Source organism: Kryptolebias marmoratus, linkage group LG16, assembly GCF_001649575.2.
Source record: "Kryptolebias marmoratus isolate JLee-2015 linkage group LG16, ASM164957v2, whole genome shotgun sequence".
Classification (NCBI taxonomy): Eukaryota; Metazoa; Chordata; class Actinopteri; order Cyprinodontiformes; family Rivulidae; genus Kryptolebias; species Kryptolebias marmoratus.
This window is the reverse complement of record NC_051445.1, coordinates 13,450,046-13,469,824: the sequence shown is the minus strand read 5'-3', so window position 1 is coordinate 13,469,824 and position 19,779 is coordinate 13,450,046. Positions and strand designations below refer to the sequence as shown.

The following is a 19,779-nucleotide window of genomic DNA, read 5'->3' as shown; positions in this document are numbered from 1 at the left end:
GAAAATGTATGTAAACTTGTGACTTTGAAGAAAGTGATAAAAAATTATTTTAATATTCAGGCATTTAGCAAATAGAAATAATTTTGGGAATCCTAACGAACCTAAAACAGGAAAGGTCTAGTCTGATTTAATGTCAGACATCCATCCATTTTTTACTGCTTATCCATGGTCGGTTTGCAGACGCAACAGGTCCAGGAAGGAAACCCAGTCCTCCCTACCCCTAGTGACACTCTCTAGCTCTTCCTGGAGAATTCCAGGGCGTTCCTAGGCCAGAGAGGATACATAATTCCAGCAAATTCTGGGTCTGTCCCGAGGTCTCTTTTCAGTGGGACATGCTCAGAAAACTTCCAAATGGAGGTGTCCTAATCAGATGAACCACCTCAGCTGACTCCTTTCGATGAGGAGGAGCAGCGGCTCCACTCCAAGCTCCCCACAGATGATGGAGCTCCTCACCTTATCCCTAAAGCTAAGCCCGGCCGCCCTACGAAGGAAGCTCATTTCAGCCGCTTGTATCCAAGATCTCATTCTTTCGTTCATGATCCAAACTTCATGACCAAAGGTGAGGGTTGGAACGTAGACGGACCTGTAAATCGAGAGTTTTGCCTCTTTTTTTAGGACAACCTATCAAAGCAACGCTCCAATTCATTGATCCATCTCCCGCTCCATCCTACCATCACTTGTGAACAAGACTTCCAGATACCTGAACTCCTCCACATGAGGCAGAGACTCACTCCCCTAACCCGGAGGGAGCATTCCACCTGTTTCCAGTTGATGACCACAAACAGGTCTGGCACTCAGCCGGAAGCTTGTGAGTATTCCCGCACCCGCCCGGCACCTTTCTCTCTGGGAAACTCCAGAATAGAAGAGTCCAGACCCTCTCTAGGAGTTGGGTTCCAGACCCCAAGCTGTGCGTAGAGGTTAGCCCAACTATATCTAGTTGGTAACGCTCCATCTCACAGACAAGCTCCGGTTCCTTACCCGCCAGTGAGGTGACATTCCACGCCACCAGGATGTGCCATGATCAGGGACCCTCCCTCGCCTGCCACCCAGCTTACACAGCACCCAACCTTGACGGTCCCCATGCAGGTGGCATCCTGTCTCTTTGAGCTTGGCCCGATCGAGCCCCAGGAGCCAAGGCTCGGCCACCAGCTCCGCCTTTAGGCCTGGCTTCAGGGGGTGCCCCAGTTTCCCTTTTCCAGGCGAGGTTTCTAGATGCACAAGCTGGTTATTCATTGAGGTTTCTGAATAGTATATGTATCATCTGTATAAAGTCAAATCGACTTGAAACATTTAAACTATCAATTTTAAAAAACTGCCACCAACTTAGAGTAATTGTTGGCACACAAATCGTGAAAATGATGTGTCACCTTGTAGGCAAAAATGAAATGAAGTGGAAGGACGGTTTAATTTGTCTTCTATATGGAAATTTTGGTATTCCACAAACACCCTTTTCCATCTGAGGGGGATTACTTTCTGTTTACGGAGAAGTACTTAAGTCGCCATTAGTGTCTTGGAGATTTAGTAAAATGCTGATTTAGATTCTCTCTGGGACACACAGCATCAGTTTGAATGTGATTTAGTGGCGAGGCAGCAAACAGACCTTGAACATCTGAAACCCGAGGTTGTCCCGTGTCGGGTCAGGACGCATTTATAAGACAAACAGGAGGAGATTGTCTAAGATTTCAAAGCTACAAAATTCAGACAACTGAACCAAAAAAAGTGTTTATTCCCGAACTTTTGAGCGTGATAATAAATACAAGCACTTGGCCAACATCCTAATGCAGTGCATGAAGCACACAGAGCACCTAAACAAACTTCATCTCGGTTAAAACATTTTAAACCTCCAGTCAGGATCTCTGCATCTTGGTTGGTCCCTTTACGCTGTAAACTCTTCGCAGTGGAAGTGACTGTGTGTGTGTGTGTGTGTGTCCCCGACTGTGTTCTCATTTGTGGAAGGCTTTGGTAGGTTTTCCCTCGAACAGTCCTGACGCTGGATTAAGATTAGTGTTTCACAGTCGACGGGCTTTACATGTGTGTGATTTGATGACAAACAGGCTGAACTAAACTTTGCTTTCTAAACGGTTTCTAAATGTCTACTGCTAAAGTGTAGCAGAAGCTGTCGGCGCTGAGCGGAGCTGTAAAAATAAACACTCGTTTTTTTTCCTTAAACGATCACTTCATAAACATCCTACCAGTTAATAATAATCTGTGGCGAACAGATAACATCATTGCAGAGCTGAGTTTGTGTGGAATGTGTGATGGAGAATGAATAAATGAATGGATGTCAGGCTTGAATGTTTAGTCCGTGTCTCCCTTTGTGCATTCGTGTTTTTTTCCTTGTTCTCATACGTCTTTGCAGCCTGCTGACCTTTTGTGGTCAGTGTGCACAGGGGGTGGGGGAATTGTGGTGTGGCGGGGCGGTGGTAGTCCGACCACATGCACGGGGCTGTGTCAGTTCTAGTTCAGCGACGGGGAGCGATTGGTGGTCCACAACAGCTCGATGTAGGGCCACTTGGTCTGTAGGCAGCGCTTCACTGGAGTGTCATCAGTCCGAACCATGGGGTCCTCAAAACCTAGCACCAGAGCTGTCCCCTCCACATACTCAACCTGAGCACACGAGCACAAATACACAGTAAACACATAACGTTACACACTTGCAGTCACTTCCTGTGTAGGGGTCAGAGGTAAAATGCAGAGCGATGAATACGAGCATACACATGCATCCACCAGCTACAGAGGGCGGCTGTCAGAGCGTCTGTTATTCCCATCTGGAGCCATGGGAATGGAATTGCCATCACAACCTTATAGGTGCTCAGCTATGCACATATGTGTGTGTAGGTGTGCGCTTTTGTGTGGGCACACATCCCGTGCCCTTCCTGCAACATCAGGTAGCAGCATGAAAAAAATGATTTAAAGACGTGACAGAGCTGATGGATGAGGAAATTGATATTCCTGAGTACCAGGCTTGTGCAAAGCCACAAGCGACATATACTGACAATCATCCATCAAATGGGGCCTGCCTAATAGGTTTGTGTTTTTGCTGTTGTTCCATAGCGAGGCTGCTGACAGTGGCCTTCGTGCCGAAGCGACTCGGAGAAACGGGAGGCTTTATGCGGGTCTCTGGTTGGATGGACGGGCTATTAGGCTCACAACAGCTACTGTTTATTCCGGAGTGGCTGGCTACCTTCAGCTCTGTGTACGCGAGCGCGAGTGTGTATGAATGATGACAGGAAAAGAAGAGAAGTAATGGGGAGAGAGGCGGGGAATATTAAACGGAACCACCACCATTAGTTACAATGGAAAAAACTCGCATGAAAGAGTGTTTTACCCTCTCTTTGTGGTTGGATTGTTTAAGTCCATTGTAGTGGTAGACGGGAAATGAGTCTGGGATTCCTGAATCCTGCAACGCAGACACAGAGAGGAGTGAAAAACATGTTCTGTTGTCAAACAGGATCTCATTGACTGACAAAGGCAGAGTACTTGCAAACCAAAAAAGTCAAACAGTCACATTTCTTCCCCGCAAGCAAAGTTTTATATCAGATCCCAAGTGTTAAACCTAAATGTGTGTGTTTATTTGTGCGTCGCGAAGCCCAGACTCCAATTACGGCGAAGCAGCCAGTGCTACAGAAACGCTTGAACAATGACAGTGAGCCAAAACGTTTCCCATGAAGTCGACTTGAAGGTGCAGAAGGTGTTTGCCCGAGAGTGTGTCCAGTTTTTCGTGTTTATATGCCTATATGTGAAACCCTAACCCTCACACTAATCCCACGTGTGTCTGAGCGTGTGTGTGGGTCCAGTTGGCCAATGGTAGCGTAATTTCTTTGCGGCTTGAGACCATTCCTCTGGTGAGTCCCTAAAGCCCTGATCACTTTAGCACAGTTTCACTCTATCTCTTTCGTTCTGTGCTCTTCACACGATCTGCCGCACAAAAGCATTTACTGCTCCTTTTCACGTTCGTCACACGATCGCGAACACAGTCACGTTTCATACAAGACACCAGAGGAATATTTTCACCCTAAAACCTTGAATTTGTTTGGCAAAGAGACATCGGTGTCTTCCATGTGTGTGTGTGAGGATGCAGATCTTTTCTCAATATGTTTCAACCATGATATGGATTGTGTGACACGTGGAACGCGCACGTATGTGTGCGCGTCTCGAAAAAACGGAAGTTCATTTCCAGACGCGCACATACCTGATCTGGGAAAAATTCCAACAGGAATGGGCCCAGAAGAATTATGCCCAAGCTCTCCGGATCCAGTTTGTTCTTCACCAAACTGACACTGAGAGGGCAGAGACGCAGAAACAGAGACATGAAGTCAACAAAAAGGGATTCAACAGAGCGAACCAGAATTAGAGAAATGAGACAGAAATAACAAGCAGATAAAAAAAAAAAAACGAGGCGGTAATACGAACCGGTCAGCGCTGCATGAAATAACAAGCTCTGTGTAGGACGGCCGAGCCAAACTTACCTCATCAGTGCCCGTTTTGGTCAGTGTGCGCATGCTTTCACGAATACTGTGGTACAACTAAATATACTTCTTTCCAGACATTCCTCCGTGTTGGATCAGTGTTTTTATTATTCCGCTATGATAAAAAAAAATTGGGCAGATTGGCCTTTTAAGGCAGAAAATGGGGAGAAGAGCTCAAACACAGAAGCAGGAGAAAGACCCTCTCTCAAACCTCGCTTAAAGTGCTTCTGAAAACAGAATCTCTAAAAATAAATGGGATATACTGACATTTGGAGATAATGATGCAAAAAAGCTGTCATTGGAATCAATATCTAGTTATCATGAACTAGTTTGTGAGTTAGTTTGAGCTTTCAAGGACCGATAGTTTAGTTGTGGTCTGCTTGTTCTTTATACACAGCATGAGTTTTTTAAAAATATGATGAGAGTTTACACAATGATCATTGAGTAAATTAATAAAACATTCTGTAACTGGAAGTAACTTAAGATCGATTGACTGAATCAAATGTAAATGCTGTAGAAACATGCAAACACTTTTGCTGTGACCAACTTGTGTCCACAAAGTTGGTCCCATCAGGCTGTTTCAGGTCACATACAGAATTTCTAAAGAAAAATGTATTGATGCTGCAGGTAATTCATTTTCTTCGTGCACTAAAGATGCTACGTTTTTAAGATTTAGGAATCCCTGCAAAAGCGGTTGTTGACTGGGAGTCTCCTCTCAGTTTGTTGTAATGTATTGACCATCTGGGGGTCTGCAGACCCGATCAGTGGTCTAGACTTGGCCGGGCCCGTGGCTGCAGCCTTTGGACTTATTGTTCCTCCGAGGAGAACGTGCTTCTGTTTGAAGCGGCACTTTTAAGCGTTTCCTCGATTTCTCAGTCTTTATTCCTGCTGTTAATGATCTCACTCTAAGGCCGTTTCTGACTTCTTCTCCCTCTTTCTTCCCAGGCTTTTATCGCAGTCCGTTTCTGGCCTTACTTTAGCCTGGTAGTGAAACCTGAGCACAGGGTTACTGACCTGGCCTGGCCTTGACTCACGAGGCAGAACTTTAGACGCTCCACAGGTGCGACACGCACCAGCACCAACTAATACACTCGGATGCAAACATACAGAAAGCCTTGAACAGGCAAGCACTTACTACTCGGGCTCTGAGACGAGGTCAAGAGCTTTCATTACGTCCTCCAACAGAGACTCCGGGATGAAGCCATTATCTAGAAAAGGAGAAAAAGATTAAAAGAAATAAGCAGCAGCTGGATCATCCCAGATAGGTCAGAAATGAGAAAGCTGAGGCAAAGACTCTTCCAACACACATACAGTGTGGCACAAAGTAGTGAGATCATAGGCCCTGGGCAATAAACTCATCAGACACAACATACACACATTCGTACTCCTCTACCTCTGAACATTATTCACTGATATTGTTGGTTAGTTCATATGAAACGAGCAACTCTAAACACCAACATGTTTTTAATCTTTTTATCATTTTTCAATCACAAGCACTTACAGGTTTGTGGCAGTGAAACATTAGCCATGCGGTGCCTCGTTCAGATCCGCGCAAACATTCCAGCTGTGTTCTTAAGATACACTGACGGTAACTAAGCTTGTTTGCTCTGTAAGCAGCTCTGTTCTTCACCGCCTCAAACCAGATGTTCTCCGAGAGCAAACAACTGATAGTGTGACAGCGAGCAAAGACGACACACAAACGGGGCACAACACAGGGACATGACAAACTAATATTTTACAGCCACTGAAATGGGGGATTTCTCAGTGGCTCTTGTGAGTCACCGTAGTGTGTGCGCGCGAATGTGTGTGGCGGCCTTTTTCCACAACACAGGGAGCGCTCCTGACTCCACACATCAGACAGATTTATGTCCTTTTTCACAGCACTTAAGTGCGTCGTGCATGAATATCTGTGTTGTGTACGGTCTCCTTTCATGTGCGTATACGTATGCGTTCGAGTCTGCGGGCGCACCAATTGTAAATGAAGCATGTGCTTCTTGTGCGCACAACGTGTGGGAGAGAGCCGACCATATGGTATGCAGAATGTGCTGGCAGATGATAGCAGGACTGGTACGCCGTGCAACAGGAAGAAACAAATGACAAACAGGGAAACAACATCTGACAGTTATGTTTACATATTTATTGTCGAGGCTGCTCGAGCAGACAGAACTGCTCCTAGCACGTTGGATTCATCTCGGGGGACGATTGCATCACCTACAGGGCGTCTACAAATCGGCACGTTCCTATGAAGCGGAGTGAATAATGCTGTTTATTGTAACAGAAACGCATGCTTCATTACGCCATAAAAAAAAAAAAACATAAATATGGAGGTATATGTTGCAACTGGTGATTTACTCGACTGAACATGTGGCGCTCAGAGAGCGAGTGCTAATCTCTTTAAACTGACTCCTGACTTTTCTGCAGCCCTCCCATGTTTCTCAGATATCCAAGAAGATGGAGAACACTTCACAGATGTTTAAAAAAAAACAAAAACGTTTTATGTTGTTGCTTTTTTTGTGTTTACGAGCACTAAAAAGATCTTAATTTATAAGAGATTTTTATTATTTGTAGGTCAGGTGAAATAGGGTATTTGGCACATAGCAGACCACTGGCTGGGGCAATAAACTATATTATGTGCCAGAAGGAGCTGTACAGTACACGGCTGTGATAAACACAATAATAGCTGCTCTCTGGAACACACAGCAAATATTTTGAGTTGACCGTAAATTAAAAATGGACTGGATTCTTGTTCTTTTATGTCAGCGAATATTGTTTTCTTAACAGCTGATTCTAAATAATGGGAACTCTTTTTCAAAGAACAAGACAGATTACCATCAATCATTTTTTATGCATAAATTCAAAATCCAAGAAGAAATTAAAGAATTTGTGTCCTTCCCATCACCTTTTACCTCAGTCACCTAGATGTGACGTAAGAGCGAAAATGAGGAAAAGAGGGATGAAGCGGGATGGTTGACTCAGCTGTTTGAGGAGCTGGTCTCACTAGATTAAACAACAACAGTGAAGATGAGAGAGCGGACACTTGGTCCCCTGCCGAAGAAAATAAAAAGAGCAAGATAAAAAAAAAAAGAAGAGGCGGGCAGTGGAAGATGAGAAAGAATTTATAACAAAGAAGTAGGGAAGAGATAAGAAGGACCAGAACCAGGAGCTGTGTGAAAGCTTGAACAAACCAAATAACACTTTTCAAAGAGTTTGGTGCACTACACCCAACAAAAGAAACAAGCTCAGTGGGAGAAAGATGGGAGAATATGATCAGGTGTAAAATCGACAGGATTCAAACACTTGTTGGTCGTTACCTTCAGGATCGAATGACTGGAAAACCCTTCTCGCCTGTTCTGACGGAGACTCTGGACCTACAAGCGACATCTCCTGTTGAGAGACAGCAATAAAGAGGAAAGACAGAACACAGCAGAGACAAAGTTAGAAACTGCATGACGAATCGATGCCAAAAAAAGGGACCACAAAGAAATCAACCAAAGAGGATAATGGAATGGAAAGTAAACAAAGAAGATTTAAAACAATCAAGGAAATAGACTCGCTATAAATTGTATTTTCTGTTACTGTGAGAGAGCCTGTGCAGTGTAAGGGCAATCAGGAGAGACCACTGGGTTATTAACCGATGCTCTGATAAAGTTAGACAGCCTGTTTTCATTCCAAACACACAATCAGGAAATCAAGTCCTACATATATAGACCACGTTCAGTGATAAGCTCTGCAGTGTTTGTTGACAGAGTTACAAAAACAAAAAACTGCTTAGCAGGGAATGAAAAAACCGAGGCGTGTTTATTGATCTACACATGGGTGATGCCTTTAATGACAGGCCTCCACATTACATAACATGCTGATTAAAAGAGCCTTCAAGCCTCACTACAGTGCTACAGTCAAATCAGATCACCACTACATAAGTCACATGGCTGTATAATAATAAATCTAAAAGGTTTTATCAATCAGGTGTCTCTTTTTTTATGAACAACTTTGTCTACAGATGAGGTTGGATCACATTTTAAACCATCAAGGTAGTGTTTAAAATTCTGAACACTAAATACTTGAAGTCCAGAGAGACCCAGTGATCTTAGTAGACAGGAATGTATTCTCATGCCTGGTCTAATCTTATTTTTTAACCATTAATAATTTCCTTCTACGAAGACTGTGTTCAAAACTCACAAGTTTAATGGCAGAATAACCACAAAGTTTCTGTTAGGCAACAACATAAAAAACAAGCATTTACAAGCAGAGGGGAGGCTGCATGTCATATGACTCCATTAAAAAATTAAAGGCCAAGCATTTCTTCAATGAGCATATATACACGTATATTGCCCTGCATTTTTCATCTTGGAGTTTTTAACTAAGATCATCTAATGTTAAGATATGACAGCGTTCTATCGGTATTGGTCAAATCTTGGCAATAACGTTGTGTGACTACATGCAATCAGTTAGCGCTCGTGATATGTGTTGGGAATGACTCAGTTACAACCACACCCAATTTTCGCTCAATATCTGTAAAACTGACTAAATTAAAGTCATTTTTTAAAGGCCGATCAGCTGTGATGGTCACCTTGAACGGGTTTCGTTGTAGATGCGCATCCAATGATTACTTTGAGTTTCATGAAAAATCTGTTGCCTTGCACATGAGATATTTTGCTAACAAGGCAGACAAACAAACACGCATACAAATACAGTATCATTCGCTGCCAAAAGGCATTTTATTCCTGAGGAAAAAAAAAAAAGTTTTTTCTGCTTAAGATAATCCTCTGTAGATAGGTAGGTAGGTAGGCGACATACACTCTGCTGCACAATGTGTAGACGAAAGCAGAGGAATCTCAGTGTTCCTCCACATGTGTGGGAGGGAGAGTATTTATGACAACAAATCGCTGGGCAAACACTTCATGTTTTGGGAGAACAAATGAACCCTTGCTCATCTCCTTCAGCAGGCCTCGTTATTAAAACTTGAGCCTCAGATCCATGCGAGTTGCTTGGGTTTTCACAGTCCACTTAGGACTGAGATCGGGGCTCGCTCAAGGAAAGCGGGGCGTTCGGGGGTGGACACATCAAGAAGAGATGACTCCCAGCTGCAGGCTCTTCGAACGCAAAGAAAAACAGTCGCAAACCAGCGAATGTGCGCTCACACACTGCTCTGTCACACAGAGTAAAGCAGGGGCCTGATATGTTAACATTACAGGCTCCATAAATCTGACAGCAGATTTGTCCTGAGCTGGATATGTCTGCGTTGTGAAGGGGGACGCCAGTTCACAAAGGGAGGGGGAAGAAAAAAAAAAAAAAAAGATGATGAAAAACTTTCTTTGCATTTGACAAGTCGAAAAAGACAAACTGTTTGGGAAAAACTGTAAGAAAACACACGTCTAATCCCAATGTGATGAGAGGCTAAATTAACCTTAAGCTTCAATTAAATCCCAGTGAACCTCGTGAACCGAAGCACATCTTTCAAAACAGGATGGACACATTTGTTGTAAATCACCTAGTCAACTTACAATTACGTGTCAGTCACATTTTTTTCAGAAGATAAACAGCAGTAAGTGGCCATCAGGGAACTGAGCACAACATACCATTATGGCATGTTCAAAAAAACAACACTAAGAGCACACAGAAAAGAGGAGAATAGACCGTGACTCATCCGAGCGCAAGATAATGCTAGTCTATGTGCATCTGCTCTAACAGCAGAAGAAATTACGTGTGTGTGTGTGTGTATAATGACATGTCTGCTTGCTTGTCTTTGATCTGTGTTTTATTAGAGGCCTCAGGAAGATGCTGCTGAGTTGGAAAACAAGTCATGGAGCTAACAGGCGCTGCAGGGAGGTTTGTGAGAGTGTGTTTGTATGCCTCAGCATTTCTTTCCTCTCCACTGTGAAGGTATTTGTTATACTCAGAATCTGTGCAATAAATACATTACATCCCCTGATGATAAGTGTTTGCTTATACTGGAGCAGTCAATTCTATTCTCTCGTGTGCTCATGCAAACACACATTACAATGACACACACACACACACAGCTACACCAAGGGCAGCTCTTTTTAAGTGTGGCTAATGAAATCAAGGAGCACATTCCAAACTTTGCAGTTTGACCTTTTTGTGCACAAACCCTTGACCTGTACGACAGAGCAACAACAAGATACCCCAAAGGTTTAAAGCAAGAACAACACACATACACACCATCCCACTGACTTAAATACACAACATAATGAAGAGCATTTGCTCAGAGCAAAACCGGTCAGCCCGTTTTGAAATTAAACATGTCTTCGCAAACACTTTCAAATGGTTTTTTTTGTGGAAAAACAAGCAGAATTATTTTCGCTAATGGTGGATCCAGACCCATTTTTTAGCTAAATAGATCTAATGTGCTTTACAATTAATGTGATTTACCCGTTTTGTTATCAGCTTGTACTTCCTGCCTTATAATCTCTGAGATAAAAGCACAAAAGCTTGTTTGGTAGTTATTCTCTTTCTTGCCCTCTTTATTTACCCTTTCCTGTGCTAAGTAGGTACTCCACTTTCGTCGCGCTTCCTGCCCTCCCACCCTTGATTTTTTTTTTTTTTTGTTCATTCTTCCTTCCGCCTTTCAACCTTTATCTCCACATCGAGGTAGCTACTTCAGGTAAGACAGGTAGGCGCAGTGCTTTACTAGAATTACTTTCTTTCCCCTCCTGTCCGCCTAAAGAGCTATTGTGTGTGTTGAGAGGCTAAGAGTGGTCACAGAGTATGTTTAGAGGGCTCAGTTTCAAAACAACAAAGCAGAGGTCTTGGACGGTGCCTCTTGTCTTGTTCACAGCAGGTACAGATAAGCTCACTACATGACATGACAGAATGGGGAAAGTGCATTATACACGAAGGCTTCTCATGTAGACTCCGTGTATTTTTGAATGTGGTGTGGTTCCCCTCAGGTAGCTTGTTTCCCAAGAGATCATAATGAAAAAAATGTGGAAAGCTTCTTTTTTTTGCAACATAATGAGAGCGCAGTTTCTATCGCAGGTTTGTGTACAAGCACATGAGCTTCAGGTGTGACAGGCCGGACAATGCAGTGATTTATGAGGCTGTCTTGGATGACCAAAAGTGCGTCCCACTAAAAAGAGATGAGACGCCAGAGTGTAGTTGTATGGCACAATGATGGGTCTTATAACACAGACAGACACCCGGGGGAAAACGTAAAATAATGCAGCGCGTGCACGCTGACGACGACAGCCTTTCATCCTTCTACAATGACCTTTGGTCTGACCTGTCACAGATTATTAATGACTGTTAATGTACACCGCTTTGTTACATTGTGTTTACATGTGGCCCGCACCCACTGATCAAATGAAAAACAGTAAGTAATCCTGTTTAGAAGACAAAAAAAAATCCTTAAAAGTTCCTTCTCTTTTAAAAGATGTACCGTTTTCCTTGGCCTGTTAAAAAGTCAAGAAATTATTCTTAATGTCCAATTTGGAAAACTGGTTATTTTACAAAAAAGAATTTGGTTGGTTACTACTTGTAACATTATCTCTATAACTAGATTATTTTCTAGTTGTATTTCAAACAATAGTTGTATCGCGGCCATAGTTTATAGTGACCTTCCACAGACGGTAGAAGGCTGCAGAAAGCAGTAATGAATTACATGAGAGTTTTGAATAATTTACTACACTTTCCAGTTATGGTAACCCTTAAAGTTGACTTTATTTATGTCAACATAGCTTCACTGAATTAACCGTGTCAGCACACAATTTCTTGCTCTTTAGGAGCCCTTGAAGGACGCCTCGTGTGCGTCTGCAAACAGAAATCGAAGTCTTAGGAGACGCGGAGCGCCGCGGCGACTGCCCTCTCCCAGTAAATCACCAACCCAGAACACAACTACTGTGTACATGCACAGGCAGAAGCACACGTAGCTCCCCGGAGAAGCTCGAACACAGCCTGTGAACCTCATCACTCAGCGAGGGCAGAGTAAAGAGTGATGAGAAATGTCACAGGAGGATCACCCTCCCCCAGGTCCCTTTCCTGAGTGACTGCTGTAGTGCTCTTTTAAGTGCATCCTTCCTCTCGACTTCCTTTTCTTCTTCTTGCGTACCACGAGGGACCAATAACGTAAAGAGGAAGACTGAGATTTGCAGGAGAATCCTTCAGTGGGGCAACCTACCTACTATAACCTCAAAAGCACCCTAATAAAACAACCTTTTTTTTCTTCTTGTATCTCAGAAACTTTTGCCCAAAAACAGATACAGTTACATGCCATTATACACACTCAGCTCTTTCTCACAAGGGCACATACCTTGATACACTCGTCTGTATCAAGGTAAAGTGCTTGGGCTGGGGGGCTGCTGTGGAAAGGGAACAGAAATGGCAAAATGGCTTTTTTGTAGGTAGATTAGATAAAACACACAAATGCTATTAAGCTGATGGTCTAAAAGCCGTAGTCACATTCTGACAGACACTCAAGGGAATAAACAGGTGTCCCCTGTGTCTGAAAGAAGGAGCCACCGTCACATCAGAGGCAGGGATCAGGTTTTCTCCTTGTGTGGGAATGGCTCTTTGTTGAAGCTAAAAGCAATATAACCAAGTTGTGTATATTTTTGTATCGCAACACCTAAAAAAACGTGCTTTAAATTAGCTTGAAACAAATTTGCTCTACAACAAAAAAACAAAAGATGATGTCAAACTTTGTCAGGATTACCAGCAAAGTAACCTTGCCCCATCACTTCCCCCTTCAACTTGGTTGTCAAACTGAAAAGCAAATTGCCACGAGCTCAGTGAAGAGCCAGCCGTGTACGTCAGCATGGATGCATGCACCAGTGTGTTCCCGGTCTGCAGTGGAACAAATGGATCCAGATGAAAACTTTGGAATCACATTCCTTACTGTAAGCCATCCACCTGAATTCACACACACACACACACACACACACACAAGCACCACACTAAAGCTAATCAGGATTAGGTTTCCTCTGCTCTGCAATGTATGTAAAGACATGTCACTAGCTGTGGGGGAGTTGTTACAATTGCAAAGTCATTAGCGCATACACGATGACTTCGGTTCATCACCAAGCGAACATATGATACACTCACCCAGCCGGACGGGGCTTTATTCATGTAACCGGCCTTTTAATCAATGCTGTATTAAGGGTGTGGTGTTAGGATGGAGATGAATGTCTCAACCGTTTTTTCCCCTCGTGCTTCTTCGTACTATTTCCGTAGAAGCAGGAAGAAACTGATTTGCTAAACTGCTGGAGTTAATTCACTTGCTATAGCTGTACGGGATGTTACACTTTTACATGTGTAATCACACACAATGACTGAGTAATCTAACAAATTATTTATTTTTTAAGAGCAGAGGTTTCTCTTAAAGATCTAACAATACCTCAGTGGCAGAGTGATTTTTATACCTTGTAGTTTAAGCTTGAACAAGTACGCATTATTATCCAGCAAACCCTGGAACACTGGTACAAAAAAGGCCCTTCCCTGGCTCTAATAAGTCACAGACAAGCCTCAAGAGTCACTTGGTTTGTAAAGAACACTTATACAGACTGCTTAAGCTCAGAGTATTACATAAAGCACACAAGGAATTAATATTATTATTACTGTTTTTAACAAGTAAATACTTTTAAAAACATCAACAAACTAAAGACTGAGTAAACAAGTAGGTTGTTGTTTTCTAATTTTGATTAAATGGTAAAACCAACAAGATTTTCATGATAGGCATGTTTTAGACAAGCCTTTTTCTTTCCCATTAAAACTAATCAACTAACAGCTCCCCCATTTCACACATGGATCCAGCTCTCACTAGAGTGGTTCGCAGCTGAGTGTGAAGCGGGTGGGAGGAGAATTAGCACCTCCAAGGCCATGGTCTTCAGTCGGAGAAGGGTGGACTGCTCTCTCTGGGTTGGGAATGAGGCACTGCCTCAAGTGGAGGAGTTTAAGCATCTCGGGGTCTTGTTCACGAGTGAGGGAAGAATGAATAGTGAGATTGATCGACAGATTGGTGCGGCTTCCGCAGTATTGCGTACTCTGTACCGCTCCGTTGTGGTGAAGAGGGAGCTGAGCTGCAAAACAAAGCTCTCAGTTTACCGGTCGGTCTACGTTCCTACCCTCACCTATGGTCATGAACTCTGAGTAGTGACACAAAGAACGGGATTGCGGATACAAGTGGATGACATGAGTATTCTCTTCAGAGTAGCTGGGCTCGCCCTTAGAGATCGGGTGAGAAGTTTAGTTATCTGAGGGAGAGGCTCCAAGTAGAGCCGCCGCTCCTCCTCCACATCGAGAGGAGCCAGCTGAGGTGGTTCGGGCATCTGGTAAGGATGCCCCCTGGACGCCTCCTTAGGGAGGTGTTCCAGGCAAGTCCAACTGGGAGGATACCCCCTGGAAAGATCAAGGACAAGCTGGAGAGACTCATTTTTTGTCTCTCAGCCGGACAGGGAACGCCTTGGAATCCTCCCAGAAGAGCTGGAAGAGGTGGCTGTGGGAAGAGATATCTGAGCTTTCCTGATCAAGATGCTGCCCCCGTGACCTGACCCCGGAACAAGTGACAGACAATGGATGGATGGAGACATGGTAACTTGTCAAGACAAACTGAACTGGTTCAGAGCAGTTTATGTGGGAAACATTGTCAAAAAAAAAATTACAATGTGTAAAAAAGTGCTACAACATGTATTTAGTTTTTTAGTTAAAAACCACCTGACAATAAAGGAACATGTTAAGTCTCTCACTAAAGTCTAAAATCAGCAGTTGAACCAACAGATTATGACAAAAACATTGTTTAGGTCACGACTGAACAACCTAACTCGGTGTGAGCTAATGTTGAGAGAAGAGAGAATAATGATGATGGTGAGTCTGTGTTTGTTGAATTTATCTTTGGAAAGTCAGCTTTTTTCTGCTTAATGTTTTATAGGTGGACAGCCAAGAACAACCGGCCTTATGTGACAATTTCCTGCACTCATATTTCTCCTTTCCTCTCTCTGCCTTTCTTTTTTCACCACATAGATATCTGATCTGCACTATATTATTTCTCTTAAGCACATTCCTTATTCTGGTTTTTCTAACCTGCTGAGAAGACGGACTTGTGTTACACACGGTGTGTTGGCGTGTGAAATATGTGTTAGCTCCCTTATGGATGAGTGTGCTGAACTTGCCTTGGTGAAAAATACAGAGAGATGAGTTTCGCTGCCAAGAATCCAAATAGGGAACTTTGGAGACTTAAGGAATGCGCCGACCTGAGACGAACACATGCACAGAGATAGAAGAAAGAGCGTATAACAAATGAGTGTCTATTTTCAGCAATTACTATTATCAATTAGGAATTGTTTCTAACCTAATGTGTCTTTTTCACAAAGACACGCTACTATTCTGAGCTCTCAAGAAACACTTATAAATTATACAGGATTTTTTGTAAACAGGTCTATCAGGTAAGTCTTAAAAGCCATCCAGTTACTTTACAGGACTTTAATTAATTTATTAACCTTTTAAAGCTGCTTGATTTGTCTGAACACAAACCTACAGTGTGTATGTGTTCGTACCTTGCAGTAGCGCAGTGATTCCATTAGTGTGAGGAAGCCAACTGATGCTTGTTTATGAATTCCATGTAGTTCTAAAAGAAATAAAGAAATGTTACAAAGAAGGCTTTCGATGTCAGACTGGAAAGAATTATTTCTATGCAACGGGGTGGAATTTTAAATTTATTGCCCTCAAAGAAAATGGTTTAAATCTGGGACCGCAAAAGAATTCTGCAAATCTGATATGAATTTGCTGAGTCAAAGCGTGTACATGAAGCAATTTCATGTTTGATGTTTACAGTTCCAACTCTTACTCATGCCAGAGCATTCCCTGTCTCCATCCCATACATTAGAAACAGCATGGCCAGTTACTAGAAGGTTCACCAGGCTCTGACTGTAAGAGACACCAGAGTACAAACAGTTTGTAGTAAACATATAGGAATGCTACCATGCTAATGACTCATATCAGTAAAGTACAAGAGTTTGCATTAATCTAATTAACAAAAAAACAGATGAATTGCTATACCTTCCATGACCATGAATAGGGTCTATGAGAGGCTCTGTTGGGTCCTGGATCTCATTTCTAATATTCTCTATGCCCTGAAAAGAAGAAAAAGAAAATTACAAAATGTTTTTTTTTTTTAAGTTTAGGCAATAATGTAATGCACCACCTAGATAAAACTTAAACCTAATTAAAATCTTCAAAACGCAATTCTATGTCCATAAAAAGGAAAAGCCTGTTTTAGTAAATTAGATTTTTTTGAACGTAATGAACATTTTATTTAAACCACGTCATGAATACAGCAGGCATCATTGCTAGTCAGTATTTAAGGTCTCTACCCCCATGTTTTTTTTCCTCCAACACTGTCTTTTCTTTACCTTAGTGAGGATGACAGAATAAAGAAAAAACAAGACACCACAGCACCCCCTCCAGGAGTGGTAGAGAGACAGCACTTCTTCTCTGAGATCAGACACTGACAGGACTGTTCGCTTGCTGAAGGACAAACAAAAAGGGAGATCAGAATGATCTTAAAAGAAAAAACAATCACAAGTCAGATTATATCAGGTTTTAGGAGGTGACAGACTATCATTAATGTATTAATTGTGTTTGCTATGATTTGATGCTCTTTAAAAAAAGGCAACATAAATAAAATGAATGAGGGTGAAGTAAAAGAATCTGGGTTCATTTTGTTAAGAGCTTCACTCCTTTTTATTCTACACCTCAGGAAAAAATGCTGGTGAAGCTGTCAGCCTTAGTTAACATGCATCTCTTCACTGGGAGCCAGCGCTACATTCTGCTGACTGTGGTCTCAGCTGCCAGCAAGCTGGGATGAAATTTCAATATTTCTCCAGCAAACCAAGTCCAGCATACATTATATGTGTGTGTCTTTGATGACAAGAGGTACGGAGGTTTTAAAAAGTAAAATAAAAGCGCTGATATGGCAAATTGTGAGCAGCATGAATAATCTAATAAAATACGAAATCCAAGACAAATCCACACACCCTCTTGTGCTGATAACATTTGAGAAAAACACAGTTATCTACACAAATACAGCACATGGCAATTATTTAACGCATATACTGTCAAGTTTTACTTGTTTACTGTCAAGCTCGTATATTGTGAGAAAAATAAAATGATGCCAAGTACTTTTTTGATGTTAAAATATTCATTGTTACTTACTGGAGTACACTGTGAAATTGCTCAAAGCCAAGATCCTCAGCCGCCAAAGCAGCTAGACAAAACAAAGCATACAAAAACTAAATTATTTAAGAAAAACTTCAATCTGCCTTAGAGTCAGCCTTTAAAACAATCTATTTTTATCATCAGTTGTAGGGTCAAAAGCTTTAGTGAACGAGTGTGCATTGATATGACACTGATATTATTATGAATGTAAAATGACAGACGCAGAACTAACTGGGTTGTGGCTCCTGTTGCGGCTGGCTGCTCTCTGGCTCATCCTGTGTTTGAGACTGCGTCAGTGTCTTGGACTGCGTGCTGGTGTTTGGGCTTTGTCCCTTAGCCCAGGTCACCAGGCAGAACCCTGTGGAAGGGCTGGCACATGCAGACTCAAGGATTTCGCTCAGTGTTGAACACAAGGCTGTTTTCTGCTCCTCTTCTAAGAAACGCAAAGATATAACACGTGTTATTTGTCCTATAACAGCAAAAGTCAAGAGTTTGATTGATTCTTTAGGTAATCTACCTGACATCTGCCTCCAGTTAATAGTTTCTCTATTAAAAAGAATGTTCTTCAAGAGGAAAGCCTGAAAAGAAACAAAGTTAAAGTCCACATATGCCAAAAATATTTCAGTCTTGCTATCTATTATATCTGTCAGCTAACAAATATTTGCAGAATTTCATTTTATCTTTAGCATGTAATTATTAACCAAATGTTTAAACTGTGGTGCACTGAGAGAAATGCCCATACACAATCATGCTGTGATTATACTGTGAGGAGGTTAAAGTAGATCATACCTGGACAGGTGCAATAACAGCACATGGCCCTCCCTCAAACTGCTCCAGTGCTGTTTTCTCATACTCACTAAAAACAAACCCTATGAAGAAATACAGAGATAATTTGTTTTAACGGAGAGCTTGCTTTCATTAATCCTGAATACAAAGAAGGGAAACAAAACATGATCAGGGGCCACAAACCAAATCACAACTAAGTGTTCAACCTTAAAACCAAAGCAGGAATGATTACATGCAGTATTTATATTAACAACATGCATTAAAGTTAATTATCTGTCACCTAAAGAGGAGTACTATATACCATGCAACACACTCAAACGATAGATTAGGATCAGAGTATGCTCCATGACTAGTAAATATCCATGTTTCAAGTCAGGTGTTTGGTATTATGAAATACAAAACAATGAGGTTGGTTAAAATGTTAAAATCATAAAGTTTTACCTTGGGTCCATCTTCGAAAGATAGAGGTGGATACACTTCCACCAGAGGGTCTCCCCCAAACCAAATCTATCACCTCTTTATTTAACTCTGACATGTTTTTTTTTTTTTTTAATTTCAGTGTTTTCAAGCCCTTAGGCACTGCCTTTATGGTCCAACAGTGAAGTGGAGGCAGGTGAGGTTTGCTGAGGCCAACTTGACAGGTCTTCTTAAAGTTGAAAGTCCACTTCTCTGGCCGGTCGCGCCCGTGGCATCGGCCACAAGCTACCAGGGTGCCGACTCTGTCTGACTTCAGGGGCAGCAAAGGCTGACCTTCCAGAACAGAAACAAACATCAGCATATTAGTTTAAGGGAGAAAGGGATATTGAGCACAGTCAAAACACTGCATAACTACGGCTCTAGTGGCGCTATTTTAAAAATGATAACTTGGCCACAGTGATAATGTACACGCGCCCGGTCTGCAAACAAGCTACAAAGCTAACGGCTACGTTAACGTCTGATAATTATAGCAAATGTTAAAAGAATGAAACAAAGAACAGCAATGCAGAGAATGGCTATTGACGCTCCAGCGTGATTACTACGTTAGAAATTACCGTGCAAATTTAAAATTTAACAGCTGAGCTGGCTTGAGCAGTAAACATTTAGCATTATATCACTTGCAGCTACATTGCTTTGTCATTCAGTTACTTCGCCCACAACAAAAGTGCCCATATTTCCTAAGAGGATGTGTAGTTTTGTCATTAATTTGATCCAGATCCATCCTAATTACCTTAAAACCAAGTCGAGTGCTCGGAAATTCGTAATAAGTATATTTTTCACAAGCAATTTCACCGCCAGCCGCGTCCCTGTCATTCGTTTATTTACAACAAATTGTAAAAAAAAGGAAGAGAACGTGCTATCGACGTACAGTGCTATTGGT

The 19,779-nt window shown here is 42.2% G+C and overlaps 1 protein-coding gene across 2 annotated transcripts; it reads right to left on the bottom strand.

The window, feature by feature from the left end:
* Positions 1-1,706: 1,706 nt before the first annotated feature.
* mindy3 (MINDY lysine 48 deubiquitinase 3) lies at positions 1,707-19,774 on the bottom strand. 2 transcript variants are annotated; one of them, XM_017426412.3, is made up of 16 exons: positions 19,630-19,774; positions 18,864-19,172; positions 18,426-18,505; positions 18,154-18,214; positions 17,869-18,069; positions 17,634-17,685; positions 16,832-16,946; positions 16,479-16,552; positions 16,267-16,346; positions 15,977-16,047; positions 15,593-15,673; positions 7,781-7,853; positions 5,605-5,677; positions 4,193-4,280; positions 3,329-3,400; positions 1,707-2,607 (listed from the first exon to the last, which is right to left on the bottom strand). In XM_017426412.3, exons 2-16 carry the CDS (start codon positions 18,955-18,957, stop codon positions 2,458-2,460), a joined length of 1,365 nt encoding a protein of 454 aa, XP_017281901.1. In that variant the 5' UTR covers positions 18,958-19,172; positions 19,630-19,774; the 3' UTR covers positions 1,707-2,457. The 2 variants fall into 2 exon arrangements, with proteins under 2 accessions (XP_017281901.1, XP_017281902.1); XM_017426413.3 differs by having other exon boundaries at positions 18,864-19,167; positions 19,630-19,748.
* Between the last annotated feature and the right edge of the window lie 5 nt (positions 19,775-19,779).

Coding starts and splice junctions, on each gene's coding strand:
- mindy3 (XM_017426412.3), bottom strand. CDS start 18,957: ATGTCAGAGTTAAATAAAGAGGTGATAGATTTGGTTTGGGGGAGACCC. Junction 18,215..18,425: donor CTGTTATTGCACCTGTCCAG/GTATGATCTACT, acceptor GTTTCTTTTCAG/GCTTTCCTCTTGAAGAACAT. Junction 16,947..17,633: donor CAATTTCACAGTGTACTCCA/GTAAGTAACAAT, acceptor TTTGTCCTTCAG/CAAGCGAACAGTCCTGTCAG.